This window comes from Choloepus didactylus, chromosome Y (genome assembly GCF_015220235.1).
Source record: "Choloepus didactylus isolate mChoDid1 chromosome Y, mChoDid1.pri, whole genome shotgun sequence".
Classification (NCBI taxonomy): Eukaryota; Metazoa; Chordata; class Mammalia; order Pilosa; family Megalonychidae; genus Choloepus; species Choloepus didactylus.
In genome coordinates, this window is record NC_051335.1 from 39,838,635 (window position 1) to 39,864,657 (window position 26,023).

At 35.1% G+C, this 26,023-nt stretch overlaps 1 protein-coding gene across 2 annotated transcripts in view; it reads left to right on the forward strand.

Moving 5' to 3' along the window:
- Positions 1-26,023, forward strand: part of LOC119524191 (centromere protein I-like) — a 96,983-nt gene that overhangs the window by 30,801 nt on the left and 40,159 nt on the right. For both annotated transcript variants that reach the window (XM_037822832.1, XM_037822833.1), the window contains exons 7-18: positions 4,560-4,649; positions 4,983-5,111; positions 5,347-5,514; positions 5,659-5,779; positions 6,926-7,017; positions 8,544-8,661; positions 8,748-8,812; positions 15,456-15,550; positions 19,271-19,406; positions 20,780-20,904; positions 22,081-22,129; positions 22,662-22,892. In XM_037822832.1, coding sequence (XP_037678760.1) covers positions 4,560-4,649; positions 4,983-5,111; positions 5,347-5,514; positions 5,659-5,779; positions 6,926-7,017; positions 8,544-8,661; positions 8,748-8,812; positions 15,456-15,550; positions 19,271-19,406; positions 20,780-20,904; positions 22,081-22,129; positions 22,662-22,892 — 1,419 coding nt within the window. The remainder of the gene's footprint in view (positions 1-4,559; positions 4,650-4,982; positions 5,112-5,346; positions 5,515-5,658; positions 5,780-6,925; positions 7,018-8,543; positions 8,662-8,747; positions 8,813-15,455; positions 15,551-19,270; positions 19,407-20,779; positions 20,905-22,080; positions 22,130-22,661; positions 22,893-26,023) is intronic.

Here is a 26,023-nt window from a genome sequence, read left to right on the forward strand (position 1 = left end):
ATTTTTGTGCTTTATCTTCTGGGCGAACTCCTGCTTACATTCTGAGTCTGAATTCAAGAATTATATTTTTTATGATTGCTTTATTTAACTTTTTAAAAATTAAAAAATTTTTTCCTTGCAATTTTATTGAGATATAGTCATATACTGTACAGTCATCCAAAGTGTACAGTCAGTTGTTCACAGTGTCATCATATAGTTGTGCATTTATCACCAGCTAACTTTCAGGTTTGTTTAACACTCCCTCCTTTGAACCCCAGTGCACCCTATATATATCTATCATGGTACCTATAATAATTATTGTACTCATTTGTATACATGTGTAAATATCTTGATGGTAAGACTTTGTCTTATTTTTATATCCCTAACAAAAATGGCTAATATTTGAGTGCTTTCTATGTGGCAAGCATTGTGCCAAGTGCTTTATATGCATTCTCTCATTTTAATGCTTTTAACAACTTTATGAGGTAAGTACCATAAGTATCCTATTTTACTGATAAACTAAGGAGTCAAGAGGTTAAGTAACTTTTTTGAGGTCACACAATGTATGGCACATTAATCGGTACTTAATAAATAATTATTAAGTAAATAAGTGTGCTCCATTTAAAGCAATTTAAATTTTATTAAAGTAATACAAATATATAGATTTAAAAATCAGATTGTTCTATAAGGCTTAATGAAAAACAGCATAAACCTGCCCTGCCCTTCTTTCAACTCTTCTGGAAGTTTTACTTCCATATTTATAATAAAATGCTTATACTGCTTTTTAATTTTTTCAATTGGATAACACTGTTGACTTCTTTTTTTATAAATTATAAATTTATATGCATTTTTTATAAATAAAAATAAATTTTTATAAATCTCAAAAAATTTAAATTGATATAATTCACATACCATAAAATTTACCCTTTTTAAATGTGTAAAACTCAGTGTCTTAATAAATTTACAAAGTTGTGATACCATCACCACTGTCTAATTCTAGAATATTTTTATCACCCAAAAAGGAACCCCATATCCATTAGCAGTCACTCCCCTGTCCCCCCACCCCCGCCTTCCCCAAACCTCTGGTATCCAGTAATCTACTTTCTGCCTTAGGGATTTGCCTCTTATGGCCATTTCATAAAAATGGAACCATACAATATATAGCCTTTGTGTCTGATTTCTTTCACTTAGCATGTTTTCAAGGTTCAGCCATGTTGTAGTATATATCATTACTTCATTCCTTTTTATGGCTGAATAATATTCCATTGTATGGATATACTACATTTTGTTTACTTATTCATTAGTTGATGGACATTTGGGTTGTTTCTACTTTTTGGCTGTCATGAATAATGCTTCTATGAGCATTCATATACAAGCTTTTCTTTTGTGGACATGTGTTTTCATTTCTTTTGGGCATATACCTAAGAGTGGAATTGCTGGGTCTTATGTAATTCTGTGTTTAACTGTTTGAGTAAGTACTAAACCGTTTGCACAGAAGCAGCATAATTTTACATTCCCATTCTGGGGATTGTCTTTTTGCTTTCTTAATAATATCCTTTGAAGCACAAAAGTTTTTAATTTTGATCAAGTCCAATTTATATTTTTCTTTGGTTGCTTGTGCTTTTGATGTCGTATCTAGGAAAGCATTGTTTAATTCAAGGTCATGAAGATGTATGCCTATGTTTTCTTCTAAGAGTTTTATAGTTTTGGCTCTTACATTTAGGTCTTTTATTTCTTGCCTGTTCCTGGACTTTAAAGTGGAATCATACAGTATTACTCTGTTGTTTCTGAATTCTTTCACTTAACAATGTTCTTGAGATTTATCCTTGCTGAATGTATCAGTAACATTATTACTAAGTAGTATTCCATTGTATACTACAATCTATATCTGTATCTATAAAGCATCTATCTAGAGCTGTATGTATCTTCTATATCTTTATCTGTAAAGCATCTGTGTAGAGCTGTATCTATCTATAGTTACAACTCCATCTTGTTCTCTCACTGTTCTTGTTTTATATAGCCTCCTGTTTTGGTTCCATGGATACACTTTCTTCTCTTAGTCCTCTGAGGATATTAATGATAAGTTTTGGTCAGAATTAAATTTTATTTCCCATTAATAGAAATTTTGGAAAAGATGTACATGTTACAGCAAAACATTTCAATGGAATAAGAAAATTCTTGCCATAAATAAGATCTTGCTGATTTGTATTAACTGGAACAACAGTGTATGTTCAAGTTAAAAAATGATTTAGTGAATGATTGTCTAAAAATTTTAAACCCAGACATTAAATGCATGGCTTCACTATTAATATTCTATATAGTTCATTACTAAATTATTCCATTATCAGCAACTATTTAAAAAGATACATTTATAACATTGTTTTGACTGGCTGTATTTTAGACAGAGTTCAGCAATATCAAACCAAGAAGGCATAGCCATGCTCATATTTAAGTGAACATGTATAATGGTAACAGGTATTATCAGCACATGTAAGCAGATATATTGGATTTGTTAATTTCTGATACCTACAAAAGATACAGCTCATGTATACCTACCCATGCCCCTTAACTCTGTATCTGTGAAAGAAACAAAAACGCAGAAATTGCCTTTCTGGTGGCAAGCACGAATGGCCGGAACTGGAGCAGATACATTGTTATCTCCCATACACTGGGCCCTATTGAAAGCAATCTTTGGAACAGGAAGGAAGAGTTAGGTTTCTTCCTAAGGGCTTGTGAGAATTGTTTCTGGGATTCTCCCTCCATCAGGCACAAGCCTCTGTGTGTGTACCATGGGCTGTAGCAGCAGCTCCTAATGAAAAAAATTTTTGAAGAGTGTTTGTTACAGGTTTGTCTCAGAATTCCTTTCTCTAGTTTGTTCTGTCTCTCTTTTGTGATAGGGGTTTCTCTCAAATGCTTGGTAAACCTTCTTTGTCCATATTTAATAGTAGCACAATAAAATGGTAATTTAAATCTTGCGTGTGTAAACGGGACATATTCATTGTGGAATCCTGATGCTTCATTGGGGAGCCCCCAGATAATTGTGTTACTTTCCCCTGAGAGGAATTCTACTGTTTCCAGTCCAGAGGGTTTAAACCTGGCTGCCAGCCCTCTGGGACCTAAGCAGTAGAAGGGGGTGGGGAAGGGTCATGATGCCCTCTCTGACCTGTGCCTGGTGTCTCTGATCCCAGCTTCAGCTTCAGAGAGTAAAAACTCTAATGTTTTGTCAGTGTAGAGAAGGAATTCGGGGTTCTAGCTGCTTATATAGGCTTTTAACCAATCTGCCTCTTTTCTGCCCCTCCTGTACTTTCACTTTTCAGAGGTGTTGGTGCCTCAAATTCCTGAGCTTTTCTGGGAGTTCGGTAGCATGATTCTTCTCAAGCTTTTACTGTTGTACCTTAGGTTTCATTTTCTCTGTTTTGCTAAATTGGTTACTGTTTGCGCATCTTCGTTCTAGGTTCCAAAATCTTGTTGAGGTCTCTAATTTCTCGTCTCCTCTCTTGTTCTCTTTGAGCTTGTGCTTTATGCCCTTTTCCTTCATTTTTTTTTACTAGCTTTTTAGTGGAGCTTTGAGAGGACTCAGAGTTAAAGATGTATGTTCAATATACCATGTTTAACTGAAAGTCTCCCTTTAAAAAAAGGTCTGAGCATTTTGAGAAAAGATAGGTTAACTAGACAATAAGTATTAAAGGTGGTACTAAATATTTTTCTATCAAAAAAGACTCCTAACTCAAAGCATAAACTCCAACAGTCATTGATAATGAGTGTGCAGAGGTCAGAAGATAGTTTTTACATAGAGACACATAGTCATTTTGGTTTTGTTATAATAAGTTTAATTTCAGGACGCTGTGATAAAATAGGAATATTTAGTATTTTGAAGCCTAGTTTGCTGCCTTCCTTATTTTGTACAGTACTTGAGTCAACAACATTTTAATATAATAAAACAATATGATTACTTCCTTGGAGTTCATTTTAGTGGTATGATTTCTCTGTATAGCCAGATATATCAAATAGAGGTATCTAGCAGCATTGACTTCTTTCATTGTGAAATTATTGTTTTTATTAAGACTTCTTTCAGTCATTTATATCAAGCTGCTTGACTACTGCATGCCAATCATAATATTTCCTTTGCTCTACTTTCTTGGCTTCCCTTTTTGTCCTCCCTTCTTGATATCTAAATTGAGGATGAATAAACTCTTTCTTTGAGTATGCTACCAGTGAGAGTAAAGCCATGCTAGCAAGTATGACTGGCAAGCCTAAGGCACTGGCAGAGAAGATAAAATAGGAAGAAAAGAAGAAAGAAATTCCAAGAGACAAGTAAGATAGGTAAAAAAAGGTCGTAAAAGAGAAGGTCACAGGTTGGAGAATGTTGTTTTATGATGGGTGATTTAGATGTCAGATTATTCAGTCCTTCATTTTCTAGAGCAGTTTCCTGTAGCCAAATCGCACAGTGAAATTAGGGTCTGAATATATATTTGGTGTCAGTATATTTTATCATAAAAGTTTTGTTCTTCTTGGCATTTTCCTCCCCAGTTTCTTATTGGGTACGGAATTGAAAATTGAAAACTCTTATTTTATTTTAGGGAATGCAGCCTCATCTTCAGGCCTTATTGTCACTGTATAAATTCTTTGTTCCTGCTTTGATTTCTGTATCTTTGCCTGTAAGGAAGAAGGTAAGAAATGAAGGAGATGAGACATAAAGATTAAAATGTTATTTTTGATAAAATTAATTTACAGAATTGAACTGCAAAAGTTTACAGAATTCCATTTTAAGTTCTGATATTACAGCACTGTTTTTGGAAAGTTTTTTAGGGACTGATACACTTCATTTTGATTCTATTTGATGTGTTTAATAGATTACTGATCAGAAAGAAAACTTAAATTGGATTGGATGGGTACAAAGTATTTCATAATTAATATACTTTCAGTTAATGAAGAGTTTTAGACTTTATGTTGCTCCAACTTTTGGGCACCTCTTCTCATGTATTTTACATCCAACTTTATAGATCTATTTTAAGAATTCAGAGAATCTATGGAAGTCAGCTCTGATTGCTGTGAGACAAAGAAACCAGAGATCTTCTCCAGCTCCTCTGAAGCTGATGTTAGGTTCAACTAATGTATGTTCTGTAAAAAGAGTAAGTATCTAAAACGCCAGATGACTTGTATAGCCTTCTTTTATTAAATCTAAATAATAACGATTTAAATGTTAGATGAAATTATAGATATTTAAATACGTTTTAAGTACCTAGGAGTCTATACAGACCATATTCACACTCCCTTAATTGAATCACCTTAACAACTGCTTTTGGATCTATATTTTAAAGTCTGATTAGTCCATTAATAGATTAGTTTTTTGTTTTTCTTCTTTAGAAATGGAATTCTCACTCAATTATACCAGTGCTAAACCCCAGCAGCCACAGTAAAGAATGTGGGAAGAAAGAGATGAGCTTTTCTGATTGCCTCAGCAGAAATGGGTCATTTCCACTAGTCAAACTTCATAGCTTCCCTCAACTTTTACAGAACATCCATTGCTTAGAGGTTTGTGACTGGACCATGTGTTCATTTACATTTACATTTGATCTTCATGGCCTTGATTTTTCTTATATATTTCCTATGTGGTGATTTTCTTGTTGCTCTGACCTACTTTTCATATACTTACAGTTGACCAGTTGTTCTCTGCAGCTGCCTTCTCATATGGGCTCAGTACTAAACAGCTCTCTGCTACTTCATTACATTAACTGTGTCAGAGATGAGTCAGTCTTACTGAGGCTGTATCATTGGTTGAGTCAAACATTACAAGAAGGTAAGAATTGACTACTTAGAAGCATTGGACAAATGAGAAAAGAACAAGGTAGTTTACAAATTGATGTCTTTCATAAGGGTGCCAAATTCTAGACAGTTGGATCCTTCATATCCTGTAATTATTTCTCTAGTAATCATATATTCAGAGGATGAGTGCTTCCTTTGCTGTAATTTTAAGGGCAGCAAGAAAGGAGGTGTGTTGTTCTAGAATAGTGCTGGTACAACAAATTCTTGGTGGGTAGCTCTACTCTGATGACCATCACAATCAAAACTATTTTCATGTTTGTCTAGAAATTTGCCTTTAAGCACCCAGAGTCCATCAAATTAATGCTAACTAAACTTAGAAGAGACTAATATCTAAGCCAGAAGGTCAAGTTACTATTTTATAAAAGTAACTTTCTGGTGACCAAAATGATCATATCTGGCAATGAAAACATCCTCTCTCTGCTATTAGTATATGTGGGTGCCAAATTAGTATTAGATTTTTAAATTATAGAATTACAGGAAAGGGCACCTGAGGAGTCTTTTATCTAGACCCTGGTAAAGCCTGATCATCCCATTCCTCCTAGGGGTTGTCTTTCTCTAGAGATAGTATTTCTCTTGACCAATTGAGTATCTCTTTCCTTGATAAATAGCTCCTGACTCTTTAAAGTGTTTAAAGTCAGTTTAATTTGGTTCTTGGCTAACTCTCCTTCTACTCAATCTCCTCTGGATAGTATGATACAATTTATTAGGTTTCCACTTACTAAATTCCAATATTGTCTAGTCCTACCACTCTTAGATTATACCTAGCTCACCCTAATTGAAGTTTACAGTATTCTCAAACTTTTAATATAAATAGGAACATATTTATAGTCTCTTGGATTATTATATGACAAAAGGCTAATTGCATTATTTGTATGTGAATTTTACCAGCTTATTTTTTTCACTGTAAGCTTTTACGTGTATTACCAAGTTTTTAAGGAACATCTCACTGTCACCTCCACATACCTTTTACAATCGACAGTCTGAGTTGTCCCAGTATGTGCAAGATTTTGGCTTGTTTATATTTTTCATTTACTTTTCACTTTAGAGTATCACTAATTATGTTTTGTGTCATTTTCATTGTTGTGCAGCCAGATACTTATGTTTAATATTTCTGCTCTAGAATGTGTTTGGTACAAGGTGAATAACTGTGAATATGGGAAAGAATTTGCCGACTTCCTGGACACTATCATCAATGCAGAGTGCTTCTTACAAGTAAGATTCTACTTACTTCCTACAAGAATCCACCACTCTTTACTAAAAGTTATTTAGGTATTCATCAAAAACCTTTTCTTTAGTGCTGTAACATCTTTTGTAAACAATCTTTGCCCAATTTAAAGACCCATTATAAGTGAAGCTGAGTTGGACTGATCTTTATCTTTGTACTGTTAAGTGGGAAAGGTCTATAATTTAAAAGATTGAACTGAAGATGTAAGTGAATGCATTCAATTAATTGAATTAGCCAGTAAAATAAATCTCATAGAGTCATCACTTGTGTTCTTAAAATTGCCAAACATGTTTTGAATGTCTAATATGTTCTAGCCACTGTACTGTTTAGCCTGGGTCATCCTGAGTTGTAGTTTAAATTTCAGTTCGGTTTTCAGACCTTCAAGAAGCCTTCACTCATCACCCCATTCTGGGTTAGATACTTGTCCTATGTGCTTCCATAGCTCTCTGTGCTTATTTCTGATGTGGCATTTTCAGCATCGGTTTCCCCCACACATTATGAGCTCCTGGAAGGCAGGGACCATGTCTAACTTTTCTTCATCTTCAGTTTGTTTAGTTTGGTACCTGGCACAAAAGAGATGCTCAATAAATGTTGAATAAATCTTAAGGATTCGGTGTGAAGCCATTGAATTGGAAGTTGGATGTGGGTGATGGTGGTGTGGACAAAGGGAAGGATCTAGGTTGACTTTCTAGGTTTCTTGCTGAGGAAGATGATCGAGACATTCACTGAGAAGGGGAATATAGAAGGAACAGACTTAGAAGGAAAGATATTTGATTTAAAATATGTTGATTTTGAGATGCCTGTGAAACGACTAAGAGGTGATATCCAGAAAGCAGTTAGATGAATGAGTCTAGGGCTCAGGAATGAGATTTGGGCTAGAGCTAGAGATTTAGGACTCCTCAGGATGTAAATGGTGGTTTTAGCTATGATATGGATGAGATCGTCCAGAGAAGTCATGACATGAAGAGAAGGTCTAGAATAGCGTTCTGGTGTGTACTACTATTTAAGGCTCAGGATGACAGAGAGAAAAAAGAAAGCCCTGGATCTTCACTTTGGTGGAAATATAAGAAACCTAGACACTTGGAGCTCTCCAGATGTAGCTGTCAAGAGTTTGGATTGGTCTGCAGTCTCTAACGGAATTGTAGCCCTATTATATAACATTGTATACATTTTATTGACTATTCAAGTTACTGTATGTATCCCAAAATAATACCATTTCATTTATCTTTAAAAATATTTCATAACTTTTTCTGACTTTTTACCTTCACTCCAACTGATGAAGTTTTATGCTTTTTGAAACCTGTATTGATAAAGATGTTAATGTATCCAAATATTAATCATCTCATCCTTTTATGAAGGAGTCTGGCAACTAACCCAAGGCTTTTAATATACTGATGACAAAAATTACTCTAAGAGTGAAACAACTATAGCAACAAAACAAACCAGTTGTTTTAGAGAGTTATTATGAGTGAAAGAGTTCCATATAAAGTTGTACTATTGACTTGTGTTACAGGAGGGGTTTTATTCCTGTGACGCATTCCTGTACAAAAGCCTCCCTCTCTGGGATGGCTTCTGTTGTAGGTCACAGTTCCTTCAACTTGTGAGCTGGATTCGTTTAAGTAGCTTCTCTGGTATGTATCATGAAAATTTGGAGTTGTTTAATCCAGTACAATATTGATTAAAAAGATTTTGAATAATCTTTTTTTTTGATTCCTAGAGTTGAAGCCACTTCTTTTTGACTATCTAGAACAGCTCTTCTTTACATCAACCATTTATTTCAAGGTAAAAAAAAAACCTGTCTTCCTTGGATTGAATAGGAAGTATTATTCTATTGCCAGTGGTATGTGATTTTTAAATCCATGTTGCTGTAGTGGTCTTCTAACAGAATTTTCTTGGACCTGGTCTTTGATGTGTTACATCACTCAAATTAGAAATCAGTGGACTTCAATTCACCCATTTCTGACCAGCATCCCAAAAGTTAATGCACATAAATTTCTCAGTATTTCAGGTTTGGTCTCATACAATTTTCTTGAACTATATCCACTTGTAGACGATGACAAAGTGAATGAAACAAGTGGCAAACATGTATTAATAAAAACACCCTGGGAAATACTTAACCATACTGTAAGCATAACTCATTTTATTGCGCTTTGCTTTATTGTGCTTTGCAGATAGTGCTTTTTTATATAAATTGAAGGTTTGTGGCACCTGTGCATGGCAAGTTGATCAGCATCATTTTTCAAACAGCATGTGCTCACTTCAGCTCTCTATGTCACATTTTTGTAATTCTCAGAATATTTCAAATTTTTCGTTATTATTATATCTGTTATGGTGATCTGTGATAGGTTATCTTTGATGTTACTAATTGTTCTGGGGTGCTGTGAATTGTGCCTGTATAAGATGGTGAACTTAATTGATAAATGTTGCGTGTGTGCTGACTGCTCCTCCGACCAACCTTTCCCTGTGTCTCTTCCTCTTCTTGGGCCTCCCTATTCCCTGAGACACAACAGTATTAAAATTAGGCCAATTAGTAACCCTACAATGGCCTCTAGGTGTTCAATTGAAAGAAAGAGTCGCACAAGAGTTGCACATCTCTCACTTTAAATCCGAAGCCAGAAATGATTAAGCTCAGTGTGGAAGGCATTGTCAAAAGCGGAGATAAGCTGAAGCTAGGTCTCTTGTGCCAGTTAGCCAAGTTGTGAATGCAAGGGAAAGTTCTTGAAGGAAATTAAAAGTGCTACTCCAGTGAACACAGAAATGATAAGAAAGTGAAACAGCCTTATTACTGATATGGAGAAAGTTTGAGTGGTCTGGATAGAAGATCCAACCAGCCACAACATTACTTTAAGCCAAAGTCTACTCCAGAGCAAGGCTCTAACTTTCTTCATTTCTGTGAAGGCTGAGAGAGGCGAGAAAGCTGCAGAAGAAAAGTTGGAAACTAGCAAAGGTTGGTTCATGAGGTTTGAGGAAAGAAGCTATCTCCATAATATAAAAGTGCAAGGTGAAGCAGCAAATGCTGATGTAGAAGCTGCAGCAAGTTACACAGAAGATTTAGCCAAGATAATTGATGAGGGTGGTGACTCTAACAACAGATTTATGATATAGAAGAAACATCCTTCTATTGGAAGAAGATGGCATCTAGGATTTTCATAACTAGAGAGAAATCAATGCCTGGCTTCAGGGCTTCAAAGGACAGGCTCACTCTCTTGTTGGGATGCAGTGCAGCTGATGAGTTTAATTCGAAGCCAATGCTCATTACCATTCTGAAAATCCTAGGAGGTTCTGGACTTCAGTGGAGGAAATAACTGCAGATATGGTAGAAACAAGAGAACTAGAATTAGAAGTGGAGCCTGAAGATGTGACTGAATTACTGCAATCTCATGATAAAACTTGAATGGATGAGAAGTTACTTCTTATGGATGAACAAAGAAAGTAGTTTCTTGAGATGGAATCTACTCTTGGTGAAGATGCTGTGAACAGTGTTGAAATGACAACAAATGATTTAGAATATTACATAAACTTCGTTGACAAAGCAGTGGCAAGATTTGAGAGGATTGGCTCCAATTTCGAAAGAAGTTCTACTGTGGATAAAATGCTATCAAAAAGCATTGCAAGCTACAGAGAAATCTTCCATGAAAGAAAGTCAATGGATGTGGCAAACTTCATTGTTGTCTTATTTTAAGAAATTTCCAGTCACCCCAACCTTCAGGAACCACTACCCTGATCAGTTAGCAGCCATCAGTATCAAGGCAAGACCCTCCACTGGCAAAAGATTACAACTTGCTGAAGGCTCAGATGATGGTTAGCATTTTTTAGCAATAATGTATTTTTAATTAAGGTATGTACATTTTTAGATATAATGCTGTTGCACACTTAATAGACTACAGTATAGTGTCAGCATAACTTTTATATGCACTGGGAAACCAAAAAATTTCGTGTGACTCACTTTATTGCGATACTCACTTATTGAGGTGGTCAGAAACCAAACCTGCAGTATCTCTGCTTAATCATTTCACAAATATTTTTTGAGCACCCACTGTGTGTTAGGCACCGTTCTCAGCACTGGAAATACAGTAGTGACGAAAGACAAAACCCCGTGTCATTCATGTTATATACTTATAATACAGCCATTTTCTGCTAGTAAAACTTTTCCAACATTATATGTTAAAATTAAATGTGTTACTGTTTGGGGATATTCTCTGAAAGGACCACTGTGCATTTTAGGATTTTACTACCTGAGTGAATTTTAAGAGCCATTTTCTTATTCCAAGAGTCATGATAGAAGTAATGTTTCTTTTGTAACTTTTTTCACCTTAAATCACTTACATTGGCCACACTTACAGGAAAAATATGTTCTGGTTAGTGTTTGTCATAATCAAATGACACTTCATTAGCTCCCTATTACATTAACTTGTATTGAACTTGTAATAATAACCAATACAAGTTAATTATTTATATTACTTGTAACTTTTACTACCTGACCAATATCAATATTCACATGATAATACACACTAATTGTGTATTATAATACACAATTATAAATTTTCGGGACTTCATTTTGTGGTTCTTAGTGATTATTTCCCAATCTTTTAATCATTCAGTGCTGTCTACTATAAATATTAGGTTGAAACATATGAAATCACCTTTAAGTAGGTCAAAAATGGCAGTTTCGTATGATACACAAGTAATGGGTTATTTATACGTTATACGCATACATATATATTTATATCTGGGAGGAGGGGAGGGAGGAGGAAAGAAGGAAAGAAGGAAGGGGCCAAGGACATAACTCTGGGGAATACTCAGTATTTAATTCTCAGGCCAAAAAGGAGGAGATTCTATGCAGGAACCTTAAGAAAGAAATGCCAAGAGATAGGAAAACCAGGAGAACAATAGTGCCCAGAAAACAAGGGAAATAGAAGATATCAAGAAGGAGTGAAAGAATAATGTTGCTAAGTGCCACAGGACAGTCCAGAAAGATAAAGAGAAAAAAGTTTCTTCTGGAATTGATAATACAGGGATTTTGGTGACCTTTGATATCAGCTTCAGTGGAGTATAGGGGGTAGAAGCCAGATTGTGGGGCTTAAAGTATGATGAGAAGTGAAGAAGTTAAGACAGTGAGTAAGGGCTGTCTTTTTTTTTCTTTTCTCTTAACCCTTTAACATTTTTTGAAATTCAGTTTCATTGAGATCTGTTCACATACTGTACAATCATCCACAGTGTACAGTCAGTTGTTCACAGTACCATTGTGTAGTTGTGCTTCATCACCACAATCAATTTTTGAATATTTTCATTACTACAAAAAAATAAAAGTAAAAACACCCGAAACATCCCATCCCACCCTATTTTTCAATTAATTTTTGTCCCCATTTTTCTACCCATCTGTCTATATACTTAATAAAAGGAGTGTAAGCCACAAAGTTTTCACAATCACACAGTCATACCAGGTAAGACAGTTATACAGTCATCCTTAAGAATCAGGGCTGCTGGCTTGCAATTTGACAGTTTCTGGTATTTCCTTCTAGCTATTCCAATACACTAAAAACTACAAAGGAATATCTGTATAGCACAGAAAACCATCCAGAATCGCCTTTCAACTCCATTTGAAATCTCTCAGCCACTGAAACTTGGTTTCATTTTGCTTCCCCCTTTTGGTCAAGAAGACTTTCTCAATCGCATGATGCCAGGTCCAGGCTCATCCCCAGGAATAATGTGTCCCTCATTGCCAGGGAGCTTTACATTCCTGGGAGTCATGTCCCTTGTAGGAAGTAGAGCAGTGAGTTTACCTGCCAAGTGGGCTTAGAAAGAGAGAGGCCACTTCTGAGCAACAAAAGAAGTTCTCTGGGGGAGTCTTTTAGGCACAATTTTAAATAGGCTTAGCCTCTTCTTTGCAGTAACAAGCTTCATAAGGGCAAGCCCCAAGATTGAGGGCTCAGCCTTCTAAGTTGGTAGTCCTCAATGCTTGTGAGAATATCAGTAATTTCCCAGGTGGGGAAGTTTAATATTTCTGCATTTTCCCCAGTTTAAAGGCTATCTTTTAAGGAGCTTGGCTCAGATTATGAAGCAGTAGGGAGAGAAATATCTATAATGAGACTTGGAATCAAGGGAAGGTTTACTTTTTTTGTGCTCAGAATGACAGAAACTCTAACATGTTTATAGATAGAGGAGAAGGAGTCAGTTGAGAGGGAGAAGTTGAAGATGGAGGAAAAATGGGGGATAATTGACAATGCAAGATTCCATAAAAGATATGAAGTTATTGTATTAATATAGGCAGAGGGATTTGTTTGAATGGATACTGAGGGTTTGGAGGGCACCACTTATCCTCAAAGTCTGGGGGAGAGAGGGAGGAAGGTATGTGCAGGTGAATGTGTAGATAGTTGGAGAAAAGGGTAAGAAATTAAAATATTTTGTGTCTAAAAATGTGAAATTTCTCAAACCAGGAAGGATTTTATAGAAGATAGAATTGAATACTGGGCTTCAAAGTATTTAGGGCAGCCATGGGAAAAAAATGGGATGGAGAGATATTTGATTGAGAACAAATAAAAAGATTATTGAGCTTCATTAAGGATTCAGGTGAAGTTGGGGACCATAAATTTGGAATGGTGCCAGTCTGTACAGTCGTGTGTTTTTCTTCAGGGTTTTTCTGGTTTAATGGAGTACAAGGGAGTTGAGCATGATCTATAGTATGGTCTAGATAGGAAGTTGGCCAGGAGCAGGCTGATAATCCTGATGATGGAGGTTAAAAATGAAGGAATTAAGGGATCGAATGTCTCTGAAGTTGAAGGAAAAGAGTAACTGTAGTGGAAGTTGAGAGTCTGAGAAAGCTGGAAGGATAGGAAGTTATAACAGTTAAAGAATATTAGAGTAGATTTTGGTGGTGATTCAATTCATATTATGAGAAAGTAGAATGTGTGGCTATAGGGATAGGTTACTAGAGTGGAGATGAACTAAAATTTTTCTTCTGTTGAATTATTCTTGTGGGATATGTTTCCAGGAATGAGATTACTGAATTAAAGGAGAGGATTTAAAAAAATTTTGTTAGCTTGATACATACTGCTGTTCCTTTGCCAAAGATTCAATGCAAAGTTCTTAAAACAAGGAGGAATATAAGGATGGAGTACTTAAACAAGCAAGAGTCTGGCAGCCATGAAGAAAGAATTGGGGTTTGAGAGATGAGGCTAGAGTAGGATAAAGTAATCTCAAGTAGAGGTGTCAAGGCTTGATCTGGGGTCATTATAATGGCATTGGGAAGGAAATGGATAAATTAGACATTTTGAAGGAAAAAATTGACTTTGTGATTGGATATAAAGCACAAAAGATACAAGGTGATTTTGAGATTTCTAGCTGGGGACTGTAAAGGAACCAGGGATATTTTGCCTGGAGGACAAAAGACCATGATTTTCTGGTTCTCTTAAAATATTTGAATGATCTGCATGGCTGCAGGAGACAAGAGTTAGATATAGGACAGTATCTTAAAGCAGGTAGAGCAGACTCAAGATGGAATACAGAGCCTTAAGAGGGAGTGTATTTCCTGACTGTGGAGTAGGCTAGGCAGAGGTTTAATGGCCTTCTACTGGTGATATTTACGTAGAAAAGATTCACACATAGAGTAGAGCCATGCTTCTCAACCTTTTTTTTTTCTAATAACTTATGTCCTCTTCTCATAAACATAAAAATCTCATGCATTCCTTTAATGTGTCAGTGGTGTGGGATAGGGTGGGTGGGTGAGGAGTTAAGAATTTCTGTTTTCAAAATATAACATTGTAATATTGAATAACTTTTCAAATGATAAAATTCCCTGGTTGACACCAAAGTACAGAATTGTTTTAGATGACTTTAAGGTTGCTTTCAATTTGAACATATTTCTAACTTGAACATGAGGTGTCGATTTCTAACAAATATTAATTGAACTGTTCTATGAAGTAGCAGTGAGCAGCCTATCACTGGAAATACTCAAATAGTATGTAGGCTGTTACTTATTAAAGATGTTTGAGAAAGCTTTTCCTTATTAGATTTTGGGATGCTATGGATTTTTTTCAAATGTATAGATTTGGCTTTATCATCATAAACGACCCAGGTAAATTTTTATCATGACTCTATCTTTTGTACATGAATGAGGCCCTGGGAAATAAAGGCAAGGCCTGAGAAAGGAAAGGCTAGAATTGTTTGTTTTCCACAGTCACAGAAGATGAGATAAATTTTTTAACTGTCAAAAAGGGAGTAAATTGTATTTGTAGACGACAAGGAGAGAGGGTGGGAAACTTAGATATAGCAACCTCAAAGGATCTCTGAGAGGGGATGATAAGGGGATATGGTCATCTCCATGGTTGCTTTCACCTCTAAGCTACTGGTTTAGTCTGTTTTTTTTTTGAACAGTATGTTACGTCCTAATGATTTTATGAATGATTTTTTATTTTGCTCCCCTCAGTGTAGTGTTCTTCAGAGTTTGAAAGAACTACTGCAGAATTGGCTGTTGTGGCTTTCTCGGGATATCCACATGAAACCTGTGATTAACAGTCCTCTGTGAGTTATCTCATAACCCTCCACTAGAGATGATTTGTATACAAACACTTACATATGGAATTTAATAGTGAGACATGAGACCTAATTGGTTCATAGAAATGCTTAGTAGTACTTCTCTAAAAGATGTTTTTATTTTTTTTCTAGTTGTTACTTTTCACTCTTCCCCACAGTCCTGTGAGGAAGGTTAATTCTCCTAGTTCTCATTACATAAATAAAAATACAACTCCTTTGCCTCTAGTGACTTGCGGGAGTTAATAGAGCAAAACATTGGAGAGCTGAGATTAGAACTCACAACTTTGACTTCCCATTTTGATGATGGCTAGAAAAATCTCTAAGGTAACTTTGCTGTACAGTTTTGTTCTTTAGTTTCCTCTGATGTATTTTGGTTAAATGTGTTAATTTATTTTGACTTTGAAGTAAAAAAAAGAGCCCTGAATTTCTATTGTGTTGATAGTTGTTAAACATGTGCTTTACCCTCAAAGTGAAAGTAAAAGACTGAATGTCAGAGAACTGCATAATCAGGTTGTTTTGACTCTTTATACTTAAAATCTTTGGCTCTCCTCTATTCTGTTGTTAACTGGACTATTTTTTGGCATTTATTTTTTTAAACTTTATATTATCGAAAATTGATAACATAATCAAAAGTGCAATGTTATCTGCATGTACCCAACACTCAGCCTCAAGAGTTATCAACTCATGGTTAATCTTTTTTCATCTATAACACACCCCCGTCTTCCTCCTCTTTCCTAAAGGATTATTTTTAAGCAAAACTCAGATATCATTTCAACTGTAAAAAATGAATACCATTATGACACCTAAAAAGATTAATAGCTCTTAATATCTTCAAATATTTAATCAGTGTTCAAATGCCCTATATTATTAGCCATGTTCTTATTACTTAATAAGTATAATTATAAGAAAAGGATCCCTTAGCTTCTATTGCAAACAGCTTTTGGTAAACTTGGGTATAGTATTTACCCAGACCTGTTTTTGCATATTTTCTCATCCCTATGTTGATCTCCTACCTTTTTAGGGAAATGGAAAATAGAGGCTTCTTGAGGGTAATTTGGAAAAATTTCCATATATGTCTGATCAATTCAAGAAGGAGGTGGAGAATTTGTAGATAGTGAATGCATCCTGTAAAGCTATAATTCTCAAAGTGAGGTTCCTGGACAAGCAGCATCAGTATTGCCTGGGAACTTGTTAGAAATGCACATTCTCAGGCCATAGCCCACACCTACTGAATTAAACTCTGGAGGTGGGGCCCAGTAAGCTGTGTTCTAACAAATGCTTCACATAATTCTGATGTAAACTAAAGTTTGAGAACCATTTTTGTAAAGAAATTCCATTTAAATCTTAACCTCTTCCACCTAAATTCTATTAAGAATAGTATGTTTGCAACCTGCAGTCATCAGCCAACTTGCAATTTAAGTCTTAGGCACCCCTGAAATAGATCACTTAAAATTTCTATAGTTTCTTTCCAAAAATCCTAGGATACTTCTTTTATTAGTGTCATAAATGTGTGTGTGTGTGTGTGTGTGTGTGTGTGTGTGTTGGGGGGGGGCATTTAAAAAGGAATTCTGCTTTCTAAAATTCTTAAAACAAATACATGAAAAAAAGTATAGATAACTTTTTAAAAATAAATCCTTAAGAAATACAATCAAGAGTTTAAAAATCTACCCATTAAAAAATCGGCCCCGGTGGTTTTATAAGCAGTTTCTTCAAAGTATTCAAGGAACAGATCATTCGGAATGCCTTATCATGTCTTAACTCATTTTATGAGGTTAAAAGAACCCAAACCAAACAAGAACAAGTGAGAAAGAAAAATTACAGACCAGTCTCACTTACAAAGATATAAAAATTCAGAACAAAATTCTACAATGTATCTAGTAGTGTGTTTTTAAATAATAATACATCATGCCCTAGTTAGATTTTTCTCCACAATTTGAAAATGGTTGAACATTACAATGTATTAAATATTCATTCTTAATAAATTATTAAATTAAAAGAAAAAACACACAAGATTGTTTCAAAGAAAGGTCATTTTGAAAATTTCACACTCACTAATGTTAAAGTTTCCTAGGAATCCAGGAATAGAATGGATTTTCCTAAACCTGGCAAAAAGTATCCAACAAAATCCTTCTTAAAAATCATACTTTATGGAAAGTATGTGCATACTTAATGCAAACTCTTCTGCCTGTACATAGAAAAACTCTTGCCCCCCTCCCCTGAAGTCCTATCCAATAAAGAACTCCAACTCAAAGTCCAGGTAGATAACTTTTTTGACATAATAATATTTGTGTTATACAGTATAGCTTGCTCTTAAGCTTCCAGTAATGCCTTCTATTTTGGAAATATAGTTGTAATGCCATATCTTCAGCAGTGGTGTTTCAGGGGGGCAATTCTGATTGTCACAGTGACTAGAAAGAGAGTGCTACCATCATGTAGTAGGTGGGAGCCATGGATGCTAAATGGGCAACAGTCCTGAACAGTTAAATTGTTTCATCCAAAATGCCAATAGCACTCTGTGGAGAAGCGCTTCAGAGGGGGCTGTTCTGAGTAAATCACCATCATTTTAAATGATTTCAGATATATTTGCTAAGTCTTCCTAAAAATCATAAAGTATAGTTTTGCAAATAGCCAGCTGACTATATGGGTGCTGCTACTGGTTTGAATGGTTTCCTGCTCCTTTCCTGCTTGCTGTGGCACTGAACCATCATAGTGGTGGATAGTGGCAGAGTCATTATCTCTAAAGCTCTAGGACTATATAGTATTCCTTTTTCCTTGTGTATAACTACTGATTGGCTACCTAGATAGGAAGGTAAAGCTATGAAATCACGTCTGTAGGTCTTTTCCTAAACCATTTAACAGTGGCTTGAAGGATGACAAGAGTGATAGGTAGATGGATTGAACCAATAAACCTGGTGCCTGGTTTAAAGAAGGCCAGATTGTTGATTTGGGAAGGATATAAAATATTCAGATCTGGCTTTTACTAGAACAGTGAAGGATGCTGTGAATTTTACTAAGTCAGTTTTAGCTTTGAATTGAATTCCACTCAAATTAGAATGAAAATGCATATTTTTAACAGCACTTCAGCTTAGGAATTCAGGCAAAACTGGGTTTTGATGTGTGTATTTTGTTTCAGTCAGTGTACTGCAATGCTGCTACGTCATAGGAAACAAGTCCCCAGACATCTTAATGTTTACCTTTTGAACCGCTATGTGGTTTGATTGGGATTAAATGGTTCTCATTTTTTCTAGTTTATTTTATCATTTTGTCCCTTGTCAGATTTTATTCTGAATTTTTCATATCACCTTGTCATAAGCTCTTTTTTCCCCTTCCTTTTAATGGCTTACCCATTTTCTGGTGACTTTTATTTATCTATCCCTTAAAGATTTCCAGGGTTCAATGCTTATCAATTACAGACTCTACTAACATGCTGAATAGCTGATCCCTGGACATCGGTAACATTATCTAAAGTATATTTGGAGCTTAATCCTTTCTTTCAGCAACCTGGTTGCTGAGGATATTCTATGAATTTATTTTAAATAAGTATGGTTTTAGGTTTAATCACTGTGGCTTAAAAACAAAGGGAATTATACATTGGGGGAGTTTTCTGAAATGCCTGTCAACTTTTTGCTATATATTATCCAGCTTTAGCTTGGAAACTGCAAACACTATTGCTAATATGGATCTGAATGTCGTGGTTTCTTAACACAGAGAGACAACTTTAGGTGGATCCTTGAACTCCGTGTCTGAACTGATTCACTATGTAGGGCGGTTGTCCACTACTGCGATGCGCTTGGAGAGCAACAGTACTTTCTTTCTGCACTTTATTTTGGATTTCTATGAGACGGTAATACACATCTCATTTTCCCTATTTAGGTTCTTTGTAACGGCTGTTCATTTGAAGTGGCCTATGATTTAAATTTTATGTACGGCCATTAATTTGGGCTATGACCTTAACTAGCATAGTTGAAATAAACTGCACATTTTGAAGTTAATGATTTGTATTCTTGTCTAGATAACTGACTTTCATAAAGCACAGTGGGAGAACATGCTTCTTTTCTCTGGGTACCACTTTAATAGACATTTCACCTGTAATATTGCTGGCCCTAAACAGAAGTTTGTCTCTGGCATAACTTTTTAAGAAAATGTTTATATAACAGCTTTATTTATTTAACAAGTCTCATTTTGGTGAACATGTATTTTTTTTTCTAATTTTTGATATCAAAACAAAGCTACAATTAATGACATAGGTCATTCATCACCTGTGTGAATATGTGTGTAGGTTAAGGAGAAGTGGAATCATTTCATCAGAGAATATACAAGCCATTAGTATCAACTAGGGATCTTACAAAAATTCTAAAGCCATAGTTATATCCCAGGCCACAAAACTCAAAATCTCTGGAGGCTGGAACAGGCATCAATAGTTTTTGAATCTGCCTAGGTGATTCCAGTGTGCAAAGAAGTTTGAAAACCACCTATCTAAGCGTTTGTAATTTTGAAAGGTGTTGCCAAATTGCCATCTCTCTAGGAAGTGCCAATTTACTCTCCACCAGAAGTATGTAAGAATGCCCATTTGTGTCTGGCATCACTTACTTATCCATTTTCCATCCCAACCCTTGGCAAAAGCCAAAAATGCCTTCTTGTTTCTTCGGTTTTCCACTCCCACCTTTCAACTGCCTTATTTCTCCCAGTACCTAATACTTTTATGATTCTAGTCCTCTTCTGTTGTCTTATGGTATTTGACCAGGACAGAAATTACCCACTAATTTCAATTTTCCTGGTTTCCTCCCTTCACTAATAGCTGTCTTCTGTTATATTTGCTTGGAAACATGCCCCTTTCTTTTCCAAGTTGACAGCTATGTAAGATCATAAACAAGTGTTTATGGGATTTAAGGAGAAAATAATGCTCCTTTCCTTTACCCTGTTTCCCCCTACCCCCACCCCCAACTCTAAGCTCCCTTCCTGGAAAAAATATTAAAGATTTGAATAGTGGTCTTCTAGAAATAATGCCTTATCATAAAGGTTGATGTATGGTGAGGTATATTTTTAAGCAGGCTTATAGCTATCTGTTATATTTATGAACTGGGCAGTCTTTAATGTTATATTATTGTTTATCTTACCTTGATGATTCTTTAGGTGAACTTGGTTGGTGGGTTCTGGGGAATTATATATATATATATATATATATATGTATACTGATATTATTATTCTTTCCAAAAGGTATGTGACATATATATAAATTATGACCTTCCATTAGTGGTGTTGTTTCCTCCTGGGGTCTTCTATCCATCACTCCTCAGCCTGGATTCCAGTATCTTGAACCAGATCTGTTACATTATGCATAGGTACAAAGCCTTTTTGCCATTTTATGAATTAGTACATGATAATTCTATCTTCATTTTTTTCTGACTATAATTCAACAAAAATCCCTATTTATTTGCTCCCAGGGGCCTATGAAAATAGGAAAGATGCCTTTCTTTTACACATGACCTTCCAATATGAGGCCATGATAGTTGTGTCATTTTTAAAATGTCACCGGGAGCAATGTGGAATAAAAAATTTCATAGATAAGGATCTTTTGCCCAGTGGTATTGCTACACTCAGCATTGTTGATTCTAATAGCTACACTCAGCATTGTTGATTCTAATAGCTATGTCTTATAGAAGAATTAGTTATTTGCTAACAACTGATACAAGTCAACATAGCTTCTCTGGTAAAAAGACGGTATTTTCTGGGAGATAAGTTCATATAACTGCCTGATCTCCTAATTCTTTAACTTTTGTACTAAAATTACTCTTTTCAGAAATCATAGTACTTATCTTAAAAAGATGTCTAAAACTGTAGATCCTTTTGATATAATTTGTATGACTATCTCAAGGTTAAAATGTTTAAAAAGTAACTATAGTTCTCAGTCAAGGAAAAAATTGCATTTCTAAATTTCCCATTTATTCTTTCACCACACCCTTTTTCTCAAATTAAGAAAAGATGTTCTGTATCAGCAACTGACTGCTTTTCAGCCTCTATTAGATTTTTATTTTGAGGAGTTAGGTTTTTTTATTGTAGTGACATATATAAAACACAAAAATTCCCATTTTACCACTTTCATGTATACAATTCAGTGATATTAATTATATTCCCACTGTTGTGCTACCAACATCACCATCCATTATCAAAACTTTTTCATCATCTCAAACAGAAACTCTGTACCCAATAAGCAATAATTTTTAATAGTGAAACATTAAAAATATTCCCTTCATTGTTTTTTCTTTTGTATAGAGGTATAATTTACGTACAGGTAAGTGCACATCTTAAATGTACAACTCAATATTGAGCATCTTTTAAGGTTTTATTCTTTGAGGAGAATGTACCACAAAAAAAGATAAAATCTTAAAGAAACAACTGGAGTTTTGCATATCTACACATTTGCATATATTTACATTAAAAATGTACATTTTTGTTTATGTTTAGCTTTCAAAGGCATTTAACTTTAAAAGTTTCATTCTACTTGTTCTTCCTATTAGGTATCATAAAAATTTGACTGTTGCAAAGAAAAATGAGTTAGTGCAAAAGGTATGGATAAATCTCTGTGTTAAATCACTGTTTAGTTTGCCATGCTGCTATGACAAATGCTACACAATGGTTGGCTTAAACAACAAGAATTTATTGTCTCATGGTTTTGGAGGCTAGAAGGCTTGCTTCTTCCCGGCTTCAGTTGTGTTCTGATGTTGGCTTGGTGCAGTCCTTGGGGTTCCTTAGCTTGCATCTTTGCCTCAGGTCCCATGGTGATGTCCTCTCCTATCTCTTCTGGGTTCTCATTGACTTCCTGTTTCTGGCTTCTCCTTCTCTTTATAAAGCCTCCAGTAATCCCGATTAAGGCCCACCCTCATTCATTTGGGCTACATCTTAAGTAAAATACCATCTTCAAGATACTTTCACTGGGGTCACACCTACAGGAATGCAGATTAAGAACATGGTTTTTTTCTTGGGTGCATAACACAATTACCATTGTTTAAAAATTGTTTATAGATATATATGATCTGTTGAGGAAAATAAGGAAAAGGAGAACAGAAGATAGTGACAGTTTTTTTTTCTTTTCCAATAGGCAAAATCAGAGTTCAATTTCAACAGCAAGACCTATCAAGAATTTAACCACTATTTGACAACCATGGTTGGTTACCTGTGGACATCCAAACCTTTCCAGAAAGGTCTCTACCATAAAGGAATACATATTGACCCAAAAATCCTAGAAAAAGCTGGAATAGCAGAATATAAAAACAGTTTAAATTTAGTCCATCACCCTGCTCTGTTGGGTTATGCTGTTTCCTTTCTGCAGGTAAGGGTATATAAAGGATTTTAAAATTTTATGTAGGAATATTGTGATGGCAGAAATAGATAATGCCATAAATTTAGTGTGTTTGAATTGCAAGACATATTCAGTAATTTTTTTTATTTTTTTGAGTTCCAACTAAATTTTGGATATTGTGCTAGGTTCTAGGGATTTAGAGGTAAGTAAATCACTACCTTTGAAGAACTTGGGCTTGCAGAAGAGACAGACTTGTAAATAAATTATTACAATACAGTGTGGTGAAGTGAGAAAAGGTGCCTTTGTGTGGAAAATGGGAGAGTGATTAATTCAATTCTGCTTGGGTGGAGGTGGTGCCAGACAAGAAGAGGCTTCATAGAAGTGGAAGCTCTCATAAGATCCTTGTAGAATAATGGAAAATGTAAGCTAAATAGTATAATTAGAGTTAGATTCTTAGCCGAAGACTGCTGATTTAGTGAATTGTTATCAGTATTGGTGTATGTATGGGTGTCTTCACAGTACTTTATTCTCAGCCCTGTTTTTTCCAGTATTATCATTGACTTGGAGAAGAAGAATTTTAATGGTAGGCATATCAAATGTGTAGATGACACAAAGGGGTGGGGTTACAAATACATTGATAGAATCCAGATTCACAATTTCCTTCACAGGCTGAAACATTGAAAAATGTAACAAGATGTGGGTAAAAACTGTATAGGGTAGAGGGAATATTCATTAAATCCTTGTTTTGTATATGCATGCAATGAACCACATACTGTGGTGAACAATACAGAACTGGGTTTTGACCCTCACAGAGCTACAGTCTAGTTGGGGAGACAATCATTAAACAGGCATCTAAGAATAAAGTATGAAGAGCAGTGTAAAGGGGAAAGTACAGGGGATGATGAACAAATATACAGTGATTGTTAACCCAGTTCAGCCTTCACAGAAGTGATGCTAACAAGAGTTTCAAAGGATAAACATGAGCTTGCCAAGACAGGAGCAGTGAGTGTTTGAGCAAAGTTGCAAAGGCATAGAGCAAAGACAGGTTAGAGCAGGGGTCAACAAACCTTTTCTGTAGAAGGCCAGATAGTAAACATTTTAGGCTTTGCAGGCCACATGGTCTCTGTCAAGATTATTTAACTTTGCCAATGTAACATAAAAGCAGCCATAGACAGTGCTTAAACAAATGAGCATGGGTATGTGCTATTAAAACTTTATTTACAAAACCAGGTGTTAAGCTGTGTGTTGACTATAGGCTGTGATTTACTGACCCCTGTGTTAGAACATGCCATGTTTGAGGAACTTGAAGTAGATTTGTAGAACCAGAGCAGTTGATTCTACCCTGACTTGGAAAATTACCCAGGGTGCTTTCCACTCTGAGATTCTGATTTTATAACTCTAGGGTGACATCCAGGATTTGCTTTTTTAGCATAATAATTCTGATATACAACAAGGGTTGAGAGTCACTGGGCTTGACTACAGAATGGCACAAGATGAAGTTATAAAACATTCAAAAACCATATGGTGAAAAAAATAATACATAGGCTTTAAAAAACATTGATTTTAATATCTAAATAAAAATTGTTTATTTAAGTACATAGAACATTGGAGAGGCAGTATAGTTTTGTGGTTTACTGATTGCCCTTCCTCTTTTTCCTCTCTTTTCTTGCCTTATAATAACTTGCTTTATTTATCATACAGTATACAAAAATTGTTTCAAATTAATAATACTAATATTTCTACTAGTAATGAGACTACTAGGTAAAAATTTTTAAGTGCTTTTAGTTCTTTATGCCTCAGGACTAAATCCTACTAAGAATGTACAGTGCACATACTGTATTTTACCTGTAGTTAAGTACATTTGTTTTCATGTTTCAGGAATTGCATTTTTCTTTATGATTTAATTTTATTCTTTGAGTATGTAAAACATTTACACGATTCTAAATACCAAACTGTGGAAATCTTACTTCTGTCCTTGCCTCTTCCATCTGTTCTCTTCTTCTGCCTATAGGTAACTTTTTATTACTGTTTGTTGTTTTCCATCCAGTGTTTCATTTCACAAATAAGAATGTATATGTATTTGCATTCCCATCAACCTTTACATAAAAGATGGTGCACTGAATATACTGTTGTGTATCTTGCTTTTTTCTCTTTAATACATCCTGCAAATCATTACATATGTAGCAGTCTTTCTCTGTTGTTTTGCTATGTTACTTTTTATCATTTCAAGTCTGTTTTTTTATTTCTTTAAGCTCAGTAATAATTGTTTTATAATTTGTGCCTGACAATTCCAATGTCTGAAGTTTCTGTGGGTCTGTTTCAGTTGCCTACATTTTTTGCTGCTTATTCCTCATTTCTTAGCATGCCTAGTTATCTTTGATCATGTGCTGGACACTTGGAATATTATTTTTAGAAGTAATTTGAAGACTAAAATGATATTTCCCTGTGTAGAAGATTTTCATTGTGTCTATAGGTATCTAGAGGTACTATTTGTCTGGGACCACCCTAAACTAAGTTCTATGTCTGAGATTCCCCAAAACCATAGGAAGCCAGACTACAAGCTTGTGAGAAAATATCAAACATACAAAAGTAGAGAGAATAGTAAAATGAACCTCATGTACCCGTTACCCAGCTTGATCTCTACTCCCACCCAGTTTTATATCCCCCAGTTATTTTGAAGCAAATACAAAATGTTATATAATTTCAACTATAATATTTGACTATACATCTCTCAAAGATATGGACACATTTTTTCAGTTTCTCTTTTTTTAACAGCTTCACTGAGATGTAATTCAAATACCATATAATTCAGCCATTTAAAGTGTACAGTTAACGGCTTTTAGTATATTCACAGGGTTGTGCATCCACAGTCAATTTTTAATGCAATTTTATTGAGATACATTCACATACCAGATAATCATCCAAAGTATACAATCAGTGGTTCATGGTATTGTCATATAGTTGTCCATTTATCACCACAATTTTTGAACATTTTCATTACTCCAAAAATATAAAAATCAGAATAAAAAATAAAAAAGAATACCCAAAATATCCCATACCCCTTATCCCCACTATTATTTATTTGTTTTTTTATCTTTGTTTTCTTACTCATTTGTCCATACACTGGATAAAGGGAGTATGAGCCACAAGGTTTTCACAAT